This window comes from Natrix helvetica, assembly GCF_964273705.1.
Source record: "Natrix helvetica genome assembly, chromosome: 6".
Classification (NCBI taxonomy): Eukaryota; Metazoa; Chordata; class Lepidosauria; order Squamata; family Natricidae; genus Natrix; species Natrix helvetica.
The window spans coordinates 78842546-78858397 of NC_138553.1; the positions used below are offsets into that span (position 1 = coordinate 78842546).

Below are 15852 nucleotides of genomic sequence, written 5' to 3' on the forward strand. Positions count from 1 at the left end.
CTGTGTTGCAATATTTTTGGGGAGGGCTTATTTTCGGGGAAACAGGGTATATAAAAAGAGCTGTAGAAGCTTCTTGGAAAATGTCTTCAAAAGAAAAAAACAATAAAGTCCAAGACTCTAGTTTGATTTTGTTCTGTTGCTTGTTCCTGCATAATATTCTATGTTTACATCTATTAACAATTAATAAGGGATGTCTATGGAGATACTCAATCATCCAGGTCATGGTTGTCCCAATTTCAAGAGGCAATTGGACTTTCTGGTTTTTCTTTGAAGATCAAATCAAATCAAATCAAATTTTATTTGATTAGCCGCAACCCTCTCCCGAAGGACTCGGGGCGGCGTACAATCAAAAGGATAAAATACACATAGGACACACATACATACGAAAAAACAAGGACAATTACATTTGTGCATGGAGGAGAGTAGACTTGTAAGTGAAAGACAATAAACACAGCTAAAAACACAGTTAAAACACAGTTTAAAATCCCCTAAATAAAATTGCTAAATTAAAAACCCCTCAGGAGCGTAACGAAGTTATGGTTGGGCCAGGCCAGATATTTGAAAAAGGTGGGTCTTGAGCTTAACACGGAAGGAGCGGAGGTCTGTAGTGGTCCTAATATCCGGGGGGAGGTCATTCCACAGGGCTGGGCCCGCCACAGAGAAGGCTCTGCTCCTAGGCGCCGCCCCATGGCATTGTCTAGTGGACGGCACCTGGAGAAGTCCCTCTCTGTGCGAGCGAATAGGTCGTAGGGATGTATGGGGCAGAATACGGTCCCGCAGGTAACTAGGTCCTGAGCCATGGAGCGCTTTAAAGATCGTAATCAAAACCTTGAAACGCACTCGATAGACCACAGGAAGCCAGTGCAGCTCGCGCAGGTGTGGTGTCACATGGGAGTACCTGGTGCTCCCCATAATCACCCGCGCGGCCGCATTCTGGACCAACTGTAGTCTCCGAGTGCATTTCAAGGGAAGCCCCATGTAGAGAGCGTTACAGTAGTCCAGGCGAGACGTCACCAGCGCATGGGTGACTGTGCGTAGAGCATCCCGGTCCAATAGGGGGCGCAATTGGCGCACCAGGCGAACCTGATGGAACGCCCCCCTGGCCACGGCTGTCACATGTTCATCCATGGACAGCTTGGCATCCAGGAGGACGCCCAAATTGCGCGCCCGCTCCACGGGGGCGAGTTGAATGCCCCCAATGGCCAGAGATGGAATTATCTGGTTGAACCGGGGAGCCGGAACCCACAGCCACTCCGTCTTGGAAGGGTTGAGCCTGAGTCGGTTGTCATCCATCCAGACCCGTACGGCTTCCACACACCGGGACATCACTTCGACGGCCTCGTTGGGGTGGTTCGGGGTGGAAATGTACAGCTGAGTATCATCAGCGTACAGGTGGTATCCCACCCCAAAACCACGGATGATCTCACCCAGCGGCTTCATGTATGTGTTGAACAGGAGTGGCGAGAGGACCGACCCCTGTGGCACCCCACAGATGAGGGGGCTTAGGGTCGACCTCTGCTCTCCTGCCAACACACGTTGCGTCCTGCCGGAGAGGTAGGAGCCGAACCACCGCAAGACGGTGCCCCGGTTCCCCAACCCCTCCAGTCGGTGCAACAGGATACCATGGTCGATGGTATCAAAAGCCGCCGAGAGGTCTAATAGGACCAGGATAGAGGAACAGCCCCTATCTCTGGCCCTCCAGAGATCATCTACCAACGCGACCAAGGCCGTCTCAGTGCTGTGCCCAGGGCGAAAGCCGGACTGGCGCGGGTCTAGATAATCATTCTCCTCCAGATGTCGTGGAAACTGAGAAGCCACCACACTCTCCACAACCTTCGCCAAAAAGGGAAGGTTGGAGACAGGACGATAATTGACCAGCTCCATAGGGTCCAGGGAAGGCTTCTTGAGCAAGGGTCTCACCACCGCCTCTTTCAAGGCGGCCGGGAGAGACCCCTCACCCAACGAAGCGTTCACTAGGTCCAGGAGCCAGTCGCGTGTAACCTCCCAGGATGCCAGTACAAGCCAGGAGGGACACGGGTCCAACAAACATGTGGTAGGTCGAAGTCGCCCACGCAATCTGTCCAAATCCTCGATGACAACCAAGTCAAACTCCTCCCAAAAAGGTTTCTCAAGACTCGCCACTGGCGTCTCGACTGGGCCACTGAAGGGGACCCAATCCTTCCGGATTTGAGCGACTTTATCCTGCAGGTATTTCCCAAACTCCTCTGCCCTGCCCTGTAAAAGGGCCTCCCGTGGCCTCTGAAACAGAAGAGAGCGGGACACCCGAAACAGGGCGGCAGGGCGGTTCTCTGCGGATGCAATGAGAGCGGCACAATATTGACGTTTGGCCGTTCTCAATGCTACTAGGTACGTCCTTAAATGGGCTCGTACCTGTGCTCGGTCAAGTTCGGTTCGGGAGGATCTCCAACGACTCTCTAGGCATCTCTTGCGGCGCTTCATCACCCTTAGCTCCTCGGTAAACCAAGGGGCCAGGGTGGATCGTTGCCGCCGGAGAGGCCGCAAAGGCGCCACCCGGTTCAAGGCCCCGGTAGTCGCATTATTCCACGCGGCCACCAGGTCCTCTACCCGAGGGCGGGTCAGGGCTGCAGGGGATGCAGAAGATGTTTCACTGAAGAAGTTTCTCGGATGAGAAGCAAAACATGTACAATACAATAGCAGAGTTGGAAGGGACCTTGGAGGTCTTCTAATCCAACCCCCTGCCTAGGCAGGAAACCCTATACCGTTATCCAACATCTTCTTAAAGACTTCCAGTGTTGGGGCATTCACAACTTCTGGAGGCAAGCTGTTCCACTGATTCATTGTTCTCACTGTCAGGAAGTTTCTCCTCAGTTCTAAGTTGCTTCTCTCCTTGATTAGTTTCCACCCATTGCTTCTTGTCCTGCCCTCAGGTGCTTTGGATAATAGCTTGACTCCCTCTTCTTTGTGGCAACCCCTGAGATATTGGAACACTGCTATCATGTCTCTCCTAGTCCTTCTTTTCATGAAACTAGACATATCCAGTTCCTGCAACCGTTCTTCATATGTTTTAGTCTCCAGTCCCCTAATCATCTTGGTTGCTCTTCTCTGCACTCTTTCTCCACATCTTTTCTACACTGTGGTGACCAAAACTGAATGCAGTATTCCAAGTGTGGCCTTACCAAGGCATTATAAAGTAGTATTAACACTTCACGTGATCTTGATTCTATCCCTCTGTTTATGAAGCCTAGGACTGTGTTGGCTTTTTTGGCAGCTGCTGCACACGGCTGGCTCCTATTTAAATGGTTGTCCACTAGGACTCCAAGTTCCCTCTCACAGTTACTACTGTTGAGCAAAGTACCACCTATACTGTACCTGTGCATTTCGTTTTTGTTGCCTAAATGTAGAACCTTACACTTTTCACCATTGAATTTCATTCAAAGAAAAGCCAGAAAGTCCAGTTGCCTCTTGGAAAAAGCACCTTTGGGTCTTAATAAGGGAGAATCCGAAAGACAATATTTTAAAAGTGTGTCACAGGGATGTTAATAGACAAAATACTTAGGAATGTTCCAGTCAGGTTAAATGAATGGCCTCAATATAACAAAGCAATGTGCCAAAATAAGGATGTTATTTTCTAAACAGTTTCACTTCCATTCCCATGTTCTTGGATAAGTTAATTTCCTGTATCTCCTTGGCTGAAGCTGTGATCAATCCATGTCAGTTTCACAATGGGTACTTAAATGATTTCATTTTTAATTTCCTTTAGATCTCTTGAAAACAACAAGGTTTCTGGGACATAGGTTTATTTTTAAATTTGTCTGCTTCCTCAGAATGAAGAACATTATGAAACGGTTACTAACAACATTCCCACTGGAGTTACAAGTATTTTTAATATTGTTGAGAGGGAATTGAGACAGCATCACTGGCTTTAATCTCCTTGGCTAGACAATTGCGTTCTCAGCCTCAGTTATCCTTCAGTCTTAATTATCACCTCATGTACAATTTTTGACTGACAGGAAGTTGCGATTGTATAAAACTTGGTCTTGCCTGTTGACAACTGGAAGGCATTTGTTGGCTTTCGAGATAGTTATCAGTTCTGCTTCTTATGGTGCGGTTTTGACTCAGTTCCCCAAACACGACAAAACCTTTGTATGTCAACTCGTATACCTTTGGCTAGAATCGGATCTCAGATTATTACAGCAGGCTTGTGAGGCATGATTTATGACACAGACTGAGGGGAGGGAAGAAACGGGGGCAAAGTTTAGCCATAATTTAAATGAGGTTAGATCTGACTGCAATGGGGGTATTGCCGAAATGGTGTTCCTAATAAATGACTGGATTTCTTTTGAAACTTGGCTCGAGGCTCATGAATTAATTAGGGCATCTTTCGGAAACCTGACATTGTATTTAAATCAATGATTCCTTGATTACGAGCGCCAGCAGTCCCAGCAAAAAAATGTCTCTCTCAACGCGGGTTAACAAATCTGTCTGGCAGGGAGATGAATAGTTATCTGCCATATCCCCTGTCTTTTATTCCTAGAGCTAGGGTGGGACTTTGCTAGCAGTGGTAGCTCTTCTGTCCCAAGGATTGGCCCATAGATTTCCATTGCTCTCCTCTCCTCTGATGCATCCGCGCATCAGGCACTGGACCCAGCTGTTCCTCCTCTTCCTCATCAGCCACCTCCAGACCCAGGGACTGTTGACTCTCCATCTGAAGGCTGATGGACGGCCCTCAGATAGAGAGTCTCTGTCTCTTTGACAGCACCATTCCTTCTTCCCCCTCGGCGCTCTCTTGATGCTGATCCTAACTCCCACGCCTCCTCCGCATCTGCTTCGGCTGGAGGGGCTGGCAGCCGACATGCCACAACAGGTGCATAGTTCCCACTTAACACCTGGCACAGCTTACAACTATAATTCCCAGCTCAATTATGGTCATAAGTCAAGGACTACCTGTATTCCTTGCTCTGTCTTTTTTCTCCCCTGATCTTTCTCCCGCCATCTTGTGTGGCGAGTTGGGCTGAGAAAGTGTGACTGACCCAAAGTCACCCTGCCAGCTTTGATGGTTCAGGCACAATTCCACATTTACACACTTTCAAGTATACAGAAGAAATCATTCCGGTACAGGTAGTCCTTGACATACACCATTTCATGGCGTGGCCATTTGAGGTTACAAGGCTACTGAAAAAGCAACATGGCAGTTTTCCCCACTTACAACTATTGCAGCATTTCCGTGGTCATGAAATCCAAATTCAGGCGCTTGGCAACGGACTCATATTTATGACATCCATTTAAAAATGGGGTTCACGGACACCAGCTGGACGTCAAGCACCACGATGCCAAATCGTGCATCTATACCCACACCGACACCAAACGGTACCGGTTATATTGGAGCGACACAAAAATCATCGGCCATGCTACATCACCCCGCCACCCTGGTGAGTTCATCGAAGCCTGGCCCTCCACAAGCAACCCCATCAACAGACACACTGACTCACCACCAGCCTACGAAGCCCTCAGAATCCAAATCCACCACAAAATCTACCAGAGATGACACTGATTCTAAACCCACCAATGGAAGCCACTCCCCAACCGGCATTCTTTCTCCCAATGACCCTCATCTGATGTAATCTCCTCATCCCAAAACCCATCACAAGACTCACGGATGACTCACATGTCACCCATCACAAGACCCTGACACACACACACACAAACCTGAAGCCCTTATAAACAGAAGAACATTGATATCCCCTGAACTTCACTGAAGATGTTACCTAGCCTGGCCTTCCACAAGCAATCCCGTCAACAGACACACTGACTCACAACCAGCCTACGAATCCCTCAGAATCCAAATCAACCACACAGCCAACCAGAGACAGGGCTGACCCTCAACCAACCCAACCAAGACTTCTGCTCACCAGCACTTCACCCCCTGATGACCCTCACTTGACATCACCTCCCCATCACAAGACTTCCACTGATGACACTCATCTGATCCATCACAAGCCCCTCACTTGATCCACCCATACCTGAAACCCTTATGAACAGAACAACACGGACATCCCCTAAACTCTGCTGAAGATGTTACCCAGTGTTGTGGCCCCCTAACAGACCTGGGAGCATATCTGGACAGTGAGGAGATTGGGGAGAAATATGGACCAGTCCTGTTGTCTGGGGAAGGGTCTGAGGAGGACTCTGCGTTAGAGGCAGAGAGGGGGCCAGGAGCGTCTGACAGTTATCAGCTGCCTTCAGAGTCAGTTATCAGTGGGGCAGAAGAACAGCTGGAGCCTGTTCCCAGAGTGCGCATGCGCAGAGTTGCAGGACGAAAGGAACAGCTAAAGAACAGGGGTCGACTTGGGAGTAAGGCCACAGGTGGGCGGTGAATGGCCCCTCCCATAGGGAATAAAAGAGGAGCGAAAGGGGAGTGGAGTTTGCAGGAGACCATTAGTTCATTCCTGCATTCTTGCCAAGTATTGTGGCGTCTGAAAGATATCGGCCCGGCCGCTCTCCAAGCCTGATAAAGGTCGGTAATTGTGAACCATCTTGAAAGACTGTGGGATAGGAAAGACTTTGCTGGAGAGGAATTCACGGTCAATTCAATAAAAGGAGTTTATCGGGACGAGGACTCAGCTTCGTGCTGCTGGGGAAGCCTAGGTCAGAAGACTGATAGTGAAATGTTCGGAAACCAACCCACAAGCTCGCAGAACAAACCAAGGGTCTCCTGCTTGGGCAGGGGGTTGGACTAGATGACCTGCACGGTCCCTCCCAACTCTGTTAATCGGAACCTTCGCCCTCGTCCCACACCTGAGCCACAGATATTCACCATTATTGCCAACCTTACCTCATTGAGATAGACAAATGCAGGGCAGGACTCGACGTCAACGGCACTTTCATCCTGAATGTTGACCGTCGGCGCCATGGCATAAACAGGGTCTTCCGGATTCTCCGGTTCCGACCCAGATTCCCCTTCAGCTTCTTCAGCATCGGCGTCATACTCGCCTTCCGACTCACTGGACGAAGAAAGCTTTTCCTCTTCAGAGCCGTTCATCTTCCTTTCTGGAATTCTGCGAAATATCAAGCGCCCCAAAATTTAACTCTTGGCTCTGGGTCCAAAATGAATTAGAAACTGACACTTCGTTGAAAAGTTTTTCAATGCCATAAAAGGGGTTTATTGAATCATTAGCACCTTTTCCAAAACAAATGGAATGAAATGAAGAAGTAAGGTCGAAATGTAGGTGGTCCTGGACTTATAACGCTTCATTTAGCGACCATTTGACGTTACCTCATGGGAAAAAAGTGACCTAGGATCATTTTTCACACTAACGACGGCTGCGGCCTCCCCGTGGCAAAACTCACTTAACAAATGTCTCAGCAACAGGAATTTTGGGCTCGTTTGTGGTTGTAAGTTGAGGGCGATTTGTAAATGGCTTGATGAGACTGAGCATATGATTAAAAACCAGGAGAGAGAGAGAAAGACACACACAGAGAGAGAGACACACACACAAAGGGAGGGGGAGGGAGGGAAAGGGAGAGAGAGAGGGACAAACAGAGAGACAAGAGAAAGAAAGAGGGAGGGGGAGGGAGTGAGAGAAAGAGGGAGAGGGAGAGAGACAGAGACAGAAAGAGAGGGAGGTGGAAGGGAAGGAGAGGGAGGGAGAGAGATAAAGAAATAGAGGGAGGGAGAGAGGGAGGGGGAGGGAGATAGACAGACAGAAAGGGAGGGAGGGAAGGAGGGAGGGAGAGGGAGGGAGAGAGACAAATAAATAGAGGGAGGGAGAGAGGGAGGAGGATGGGGATGGAGGGGGAGAGAGACAGACAGAAAGAGAGGGAGGTGGGAGGGAGGGAAGGAGGGAGGGAGAGGGAGGGAGACAAAGAAATAGAGGGAGGGAGAGGGAGGGAGGGAGAAAGACACAGAAAAAGAGGAAGGGGGAGGAAGGGAGGATGGAGGGTGGAGAGAGACAAAGACAGAGGAGGGGGAGGGAGGGAAGGAGGGAGGGAGGAAGAGGGAGGGAGAGAGACAAAGAAATGGAGGGAGAGAGGGAGGAGGAGGGGGGAGAGAGACAGACAGAAAGAGAGGGAGGTGGGAGGGAGGGAAGGAGGGAGGGAGAGGGAGGGAGAGGGAGGGAGAGAAAGAAATAGAGGGAGGGGGCAGAGAGAGGGAGGGAGAGGGAGGGAGGAAGGGAAAGAGACAAAGAAAGAGAGGGAGGGGGAGGAAGGGAGGATGGAGGGGGGAGAGTGACAAAGACAGAGAAGGAGGGGGGAGGGAAGGAGGGAGGCAGAAAGAGGGAGGGAGAGACAGAGAGAAGATTGTGATAGAGACAATTGATCAAAAAATGGTTGATCTGTGTACACAGTTTATGAATGGCTCTTTTTTTTAATGTAAGACCTTAATTGTCCTCAATTGTTCTAAACTGTACTGAGTTTAGAAACTGCACCATAATAAGCAGAACGGATAACTGTCTCAAAAGTCCACAAATACTTTCCAGTTGTCAACAATCAAGATAACGTTTTAGGCAATTGCAACTTCCTGTCTGTCAAAAATTATACGTAAACTGAGAGCTAAGGTTTAAGGATGAGGTTCAAAACTCAACTGTCTAACAAGAGGAGATCAAAGCCAGTGGTGCTATAGGCAGGCCTTAACAGATGAAATAAAATAGGAGCTTGCAACTTTTCCAAATATATTTAAATTGACTTGCTACCCCTGAATTAATTGATTTGCCTCGTACATCATATTAAGGACACACTCCAAGTTTTTCCCCTTTTTCTTTTGTGAGAGACGCCATGAATACGGGTCAGTGAAATCTTTTAAAACAACGAGTATAAGTTGGCTTTTAATACAGTTTGGATTATCATCAGGGGTGTTTTGCTCTTCCAGCAAGACTTATAACAGCTGCATTTCCTCAGGAATTTTTTAAAAAACAAAAAAAAAATTCTAAAAATCTAAACAATTGGGGAGGGGGGGGAGCAGGCCTCCTCCAGAATTCAAAGCATTATGTAGTACTGTGAGTTGCATAAAGGTTATTGACAAATGAAAAAAAAAATAGTTGAAATACAAGATTGACTGTGAGCCTTGAATCTGATCTGGATAGGAAGGTACAGAATTCCTGCAAGACCAAGCTACTATTCACACATAAACTAGACTCTAGAAAGTGTGCAGAAAAGAGCAACAAAGAGGATTAGGGGACTGGAGGATAAAACATATGAAGAACGGTTGCAGGAACTGGGTAGGTCTAGTTTCATGAAAAGGAGGACTAGGGGAGAAATGATAGCAATCTTCCGATATCTCAGGGGCTGCCACAAAGAAGAGGGAGTCAAACTATTCTCCAAGGCACCTGAGGGCAGGACAAGAAGCAATGGGTGGAAACTAATCAAGGAGAGAAGCAACTTAGAACCAAGGAGAAATTTCCTGACAGAACAATTCATCAGTGGAACAGAAGTTGCCTCCAGAAGTTGTGAATGCCCCAACACTGGAAGTCTTGAAGAAGATGTTGGATAGCCATTTGTCTGGAACGGTATAGGGTTTCCTGTACTGAGCAGGGGGTTGGACTAGAAGACCTCCAAGGTCCCTTCCAACTCTGCTATTGTATTGCATTGTATTTGGCACTCTATCTTCTGCCGTGATTCTGGTTTTGGGGGACTTCTGGAGTTACTACTATTGCTGGATGTCAAGCCAAAGACGAGTCCAAACAGAGGAGCAAAAACCACACAAAAATTGTAAATGAATTACGGTAACGTTTATAAGAATGGAACCAAAATGAACATTGTGCAATCCAATGCTGTAAAAACCCAGTAAGTAAATATCCTGCTGGCCTGGAGGGAAAATAACTCTCAAATGTAACTGATTGTATTTGGCACAATTAGATTAAATCAGTGTTGGGCTGCCGAACCGGTAGTAGCAGCAAAAGGAGGCCCCACCCACCCGCCCGGATGCTTCTCTGCATGCACGCGGGCAAGTGTGCGCAGGAGTGAGCCCGAACCGGTAGTAAAAATATTTGCAACCCACCACTGGGTTAAATATAACTTAAAAGGTAAAAGTTCCCCTCGCACATATGTGCTAGTCATTCTTGACTCTAGGGGCTGGTGCTCATCTCCGTTTCAAAGCCAAAGACCCAGCGCTGTCCGAAGACGTCTCTGTGGTCATGTGGCCGGCATGACTAAATGCCGAAGGCGCATGGAACGCTGTTACCTTCCCACCAAAGGTGGTGCCTATTTTTCTACTTGCATTTTTTTTACGTGCTTTCGAACTGCTAGGTTGATTGAAGCTGGGACAAGTAGCGGGAGCTCATTCCATTACGCGGTGTTAGGGATTCGAACCGCCAAACTGCCAACCTTTCTGATCGACATGCTCAGCGTCTTAGCCACTGACCCGCTGGGTCCCATACAGGACTTTACTAAATGATTGTATGGGTATATGAACATCCAGCTGTTTTGTCTAAGGCAGACAAAATCTCAAGCCACAGTTACCCTGTTTCCCTGAAAATAAGACCTACCCCGGATAATAAGCCCAATCAGGCTTTGGAGCACATGCACTAAAATAAGCTCTCTCCCCAAAATAAGCCCTCCCCCAAAATATTGCAACCCAGCAGCAGCCATGAGGTGACCACGCTCGCCGCCTCCTGCACCTCAAAAATAATAAGACCTCCCCGAAAATAAGGCCAAGTGTTTATTTGGGGTTCAAAAGAAAATAAGACCGTATCTTATTTTGGGGAAAACATGGTACTTTAAACCTTTCTGAGCTATCTTGAAGGGTAACCTCTTCCGAAGGAAGCATATCCGAAAACAGAACAGCACAAAGGCACATAATACTCTATTCATTCCAAGAGAGCAATAAAAGTACTGATAAAATCAAAGCAAGCGGTTTTAAAATTGGACAGCCTCATGGACAAAACAATGCCGGCGGAATCTGGGTTCGGTTATACGCCAAGACAAATACGGGAAAGTCGCTAACTCCATGCCTGATAAAGCAGGAAAACTCAAAAGTTAATCCTCTAATGCTAATCTCACAACAAGGAGACCTATTCTTCACATAATAGGCTCCCAACTGGCTAGGGCCGTGATGGTGAACCGATGGCACGCATGCCACGGGTGGCACACGGAACCATTTATCAGGGCACGCGAGGCGTTGCCCTGTCACCTGGCCAGCGCGCATGCGCACACTGGCTAGCTGACTTTGGCCTTTTTTTGAGGCCATTTTTTGCCCTCCGGAGGCTTTCTTGAAGCCTCCAGAGTGCAAAAAACCGGCCCTACGGGCAAACCGGACATTTGGGAACATACGTCTAGTTTGCTCATGGGGCTGGTTTTAGCCCTCCGGAGTCTTCAGGGGCCTTCAGAAGGCTTCCCCGAAGGCTCCAGAGGATGAAAAACGGCCCTACGGAGAAACTTCCAGTTTGCTCGTAAGGTCGTTTTTTGCTCTCAGGGAAGGCTCCAGAAGGCCCCTGAAAGCTCCGGAGGGCTAAAACCGGCCCTATGAGCAAACCGCATATCCGTTCCCAGATGGGGCCGGTTTTTCGCACTCCGGAGACTTCAGGGAAGCTCCTGAAGCCTTGGGAGGGCCTCCAGGGGAGTGGGGGAGGCTGTTTTCACCCTCCCCAGGCTCCTATAAAGCCTCTGGAGCCTGGGGAGGGTGAAAAAAGCACGCCAAAAATGGGGGGGGGACTGCTGGTCATGCACGCAGGAGTGCTGGTGTCATGCGCATTGCATTATGGGTGTGCACTCACCCCCCGCTTTTGGCATGCAAGCCAAAAAAGGTTTGCCATCTCTGGGTTAGGGCTTCAAAGCAGTCCTCGACGTACGACCAGGAGTTGTATGGATTCGGGTGATCCTAGGATTCTACCCAGTTTGGTGAACCCCCAAATTCCACCCCTGGCTGGCTCCGCCCATCCCACTCTGCCCCTCCCAGGAGTCTCGATGCAGCCCGTTCATCACGCAAGGTAAGTGCATGAAGGCTCGGGGGGGGGGGATGGAACGGGCCTACTGGAGGTTTCGGAAGTCCGGAAACGGGACTATTTCCAGCCTCCGGAGGGCCTCCAGAGCTTGGGGGAAGCTGTTTTCGCCCTCCCGGACGGTCAAGGAAAGCCTCTGGAGCCTGGGGAGGGTGAAAAACGCCCTCTCCGCCATGGTGTAGGAGGCCGACTATGGGCAGTGAACCCATTGCTGCAATTTTTGAAGCCTACCCCTGCGTACGACCACAATTGAGCCCAAAATTACGTTGCTAAGCAAGACCGTGGTTAAGTCCGTGGTGCCCCATTTTTCGTGACAAGAAGTCTTGTTTCTTGCTTCTGCTAAGGCTGGGTCAGAACAACTAGGGATGACATGATAGAGGGTTCCGGTATTTGAAGGGCCACCACAAAGAAGATGAGGTCAACTTATGTTCCAAAGCATCTGAAGGCCAGAAAAGAAACAATAGGTAGAAACTAATCAAGGAGAGAAGCAACCTAGAACTACGGAGAAACTTGCTAACAGTGAGGACAATCAGCTAGAGTAAATCCAGAAATTTTGAGTGCTTCAATTTTTAAGAAGAGACTGGACAGCCACTTGTCTGAAAAGATGTAGGGTCTTATTCTTGAGCAGGGGGTTGGACTGGAAACCTACAAGGTCCCTTCCAACTCTGTTAATCTGAATCTATCTAAGATGATCAAAGGCCTGGAGACTAAAACATATGAAGAACGGTTACAGGAACCGGGCATGGCTAGTCTAGTGAAGAGAAGGACCAGGGGAGACATGATGGCAGTCTTCCAATATTTGAGGAGTTGCCACAGAGAGGAGATTGGGTCAAGCTATTCTCCAAAGCACCCAAAGGCCAGACAAGGAATAATGGATGGAACCTGATCAAGGAGAGATTCAGCCTAGAGATGAGAAATTTTCTGACAATGGGAGCAATCAACCAGCGGAACAGAAGTTGCCTTCAGAAGTTGTGGGAGCTTCATCACTGGAAGCTTTCAAGAAGAGACTGGACTGCCATCTCTCAGAAATGGTGTAGGGTCTCCGGCTTGGGCAGGGGGTTGGACTAGATGACCTACAAGGTCCCTTCCAACTCTGTTATAGTTAGCATATACCTACCTCCACATATAAAAGAAGAGAGTGTGAACTGTTAAAGATGCGTATTATGTTTAGAAACTCAGTAAAAAGCAAGTGAGGAGAATTTTTTCCCCCTAAACGATTAAACTATAAATAGTTACACCGTTTTATAGTTCTCCACACTGCATGTGAGCAAGCCGACCTGACTTTATTTTTAGAAAGTGCTGTAAAGATGTTAGAAATGATATCCACTATTTGTTAAGACGCTTCGGGTCCCAATAAACGTTTGACATCCCATCGCTCTTGGACTGACTGGAAACGAATATATATAATTTCCGAGCATTGAACCATTAAAATTGCTCTCTCGCGCTTCCCCCCCCCGGTATTTAATGATGAATTTGAAATTCTCCTCTAGGTTAGCCTGACACGGAAAGAGAAACTTTGCAGTTCAGGAATGCGATAGATTACGATAGTTCCTAAGTAATGCTTCTACTCTGAAAACACGCTTCCAAAGAATTGTGTTAAGAATGGCAAGTTTCCATATGAGAAAAAAACACGAAAATTCCAGTTTGTGAAGAATAGGCAGATGGCTAGTCTCATTCCTTGTGGATGGCCATCTACATCATTTTATTGTTCCAAGGTTTTCCAATAAATTTGCTATTTCTATCCTACTTCCGTGTGTTATGTCTACAAGTCCCATATCATCTGGCTATATATTTTTTTTTCATGAAAAACTAATCTCCTCACAGCAAATGAATGTGTTTACCAAGAAAACTGCAGCTGTAAAACAAAAGTTCAAAGAAATGCATATTTTAAGATGTTTTTTTAATGCTTTCTCAGGACTTGCACTGGGAAGTGGGCCACACAAACACACACCCTGTATAGGATTGTAATCGTTATGCAAAGCAGGAAGAATAATGAAGATTAATTCCAGGTGGGGTTTTTTTTTTTTTGGAAACCATAAAGATTTTTTCTTTTAGAAAATGTATATGGGCTACCTCATCTAAAAATCTTGGCTGGCTAATGGTAACAAAATAAGTTGAAGCCCACCACTGATTCATACACACTTAATTTTTTAAAATATGCATTCAATTTCTTGTGATATCTCCACTGTTGTAGCTAAAATTGCTTACTGCGATTTTTTAGAAGGATAATTGCATTGGTTCAGGAAGTAAACATTATACTAAAATGGCAACCAAATCAATTTCCCATTCCTATCACAAAATTAACCTAACAAAATATAATTGCAATGTATTGGATGGGTAACTGCTGCCCTCTGATGGTATATAAGTAAATAACAGCACTAATTAGCAGGAAATGGGCCCTACAAATATATATTTGAAAACAAGCCCTTGCAAAATTAAAAAGTAAATGGATAAGTTTGCATTGCTCATCTGGGTACAGTCTTCATATTATCCTATTTAACAGTGACATCATTTTTTATCTATTTTTATCTTGCCTTTACATTTACATTTCAATTGCCTTTTAATTCAACTCTTCCCCTATAATTTACGTTCTTTTCCAAATTATTCAATTTTCTGTTTCTTTTTATCTATATTCATTTTCTATCCAGTGATTAAAAACATCCCCATACCTTATAATACTCTGATTCTTCCTTCTCTTTGATTGCCAACGTTAATCTGTTCATTTCTGCACAGTCTAATATTTTTTTTAATTACCTCTCCCTCTGAGGGAATTTTTTCCATTTTCCAATTTTGTGCAAATACGATTCTAGCTGCAGTTATTACATGAATAATTAAATATACATTTTCTTTACTGTATTTCTCTGGTAAAATACCCAACAAAAAAAAAGTCCCGGCTTTAAATCAATATGTTGTTTTATCATCCTTTCCAACCACATACAAATTTTTGCCCAATATTTTTTGCCTCTGCACATGTCCACCACATATGATAATATGATCCCGGCATCTGGTGACACTTCCAAAACTTGGTTGATTTATCTTTAAACATTTTTGCCATTCTTTCTGGTAAGATATGCCATCTATAAAACATTTTATACAAATTCTCTTTATGTGCTGTTGCCATTGTTAATTTATAATTCCTTTCCCATAATTGCTGCCACTTCTCAAGTTCTAGTGTATATCCAAAAAAAAAATAGCCCATGCTATAATTGATTCTTTTACTTCTTCTTCTTCTAACTTAACACGAAGTAAATAATTAGATATATTTTTTAATCATTCACTCTTCTGCTCCTGTATTTCATCCAATTCTGTCAACTCCAAATAAAAGCCATAAAGCTTTGCATCTTTGCATCTTTTTCATACTGAACCTGGGTTGAAATGGAGGATAAGGTGAGCAGACAGCCTCCATTGGAAACATCTTAAAACAGCTGTATGTTTCTCAAGGACACAGCTGCCCATGTGCCTTGCACACTGATGTCGTCTCAGGAAAATATCTCCTTAGTTCAAGGTGTTTCTAAAGGATACACATTCCCGACAACTTCTGAAAGCGGATCCTTTGTGAAGTCCTTGTCAAGTGCAGGAAAATCACAAGTCCAGGCAGTTCAAAGGAATATAAAGGTTCATTGCAGGGTTATGCGCTCTATAAGAATCTGAGCTACTAACGGTCAAAGCAAATTGGTGGTAGAGAAGAGTCAATGCAATTCAAGGTGGGTTGGACTTAAGAGTTTTTGTGGGTGCGAAGAGACTCAAGACTGATGACGCATTTGACGCCTCCCTCCGGCTCAGCCTGGTTATCACCTACAGTCCTACTACAAATAATTCAAATGTATTTCCGAAAGCCAGCAAAGATGAAGAACCTTCAGATAAAGGGCACCTAACACAGGTAATCCTCGAGTTACGACAAGTTTTGTGACCATTCCAACGGCACTGAAAAAAGTGA

At 46.3% G+C, this 15852-nt stretch overlaps 1 protein-coding gene across 1 annotated transcript in view; it reads right to left on the bottom strand.

The window, feature by feature from the left end:
• Window positions 1-15852, bottom strand: part of CCDC146 (coiled-coil domain containing 146) — a 96568-nt gene that overhangs the window by 78980 nt on the left and 1736 nt on the right. The window contains exon 2 of the mRNA XM_081957100.1: window positions 6815-7037. Within this exon, the coding sequence (XP_081813226.1) occupies window positions 6815-7021 (207 nt within the window). The 5' untranslated portion in view covers window positions 7022-7037. The remainder of the gene's footprint in view (window positions 1-6814; window positions 7038-15852) is intronic.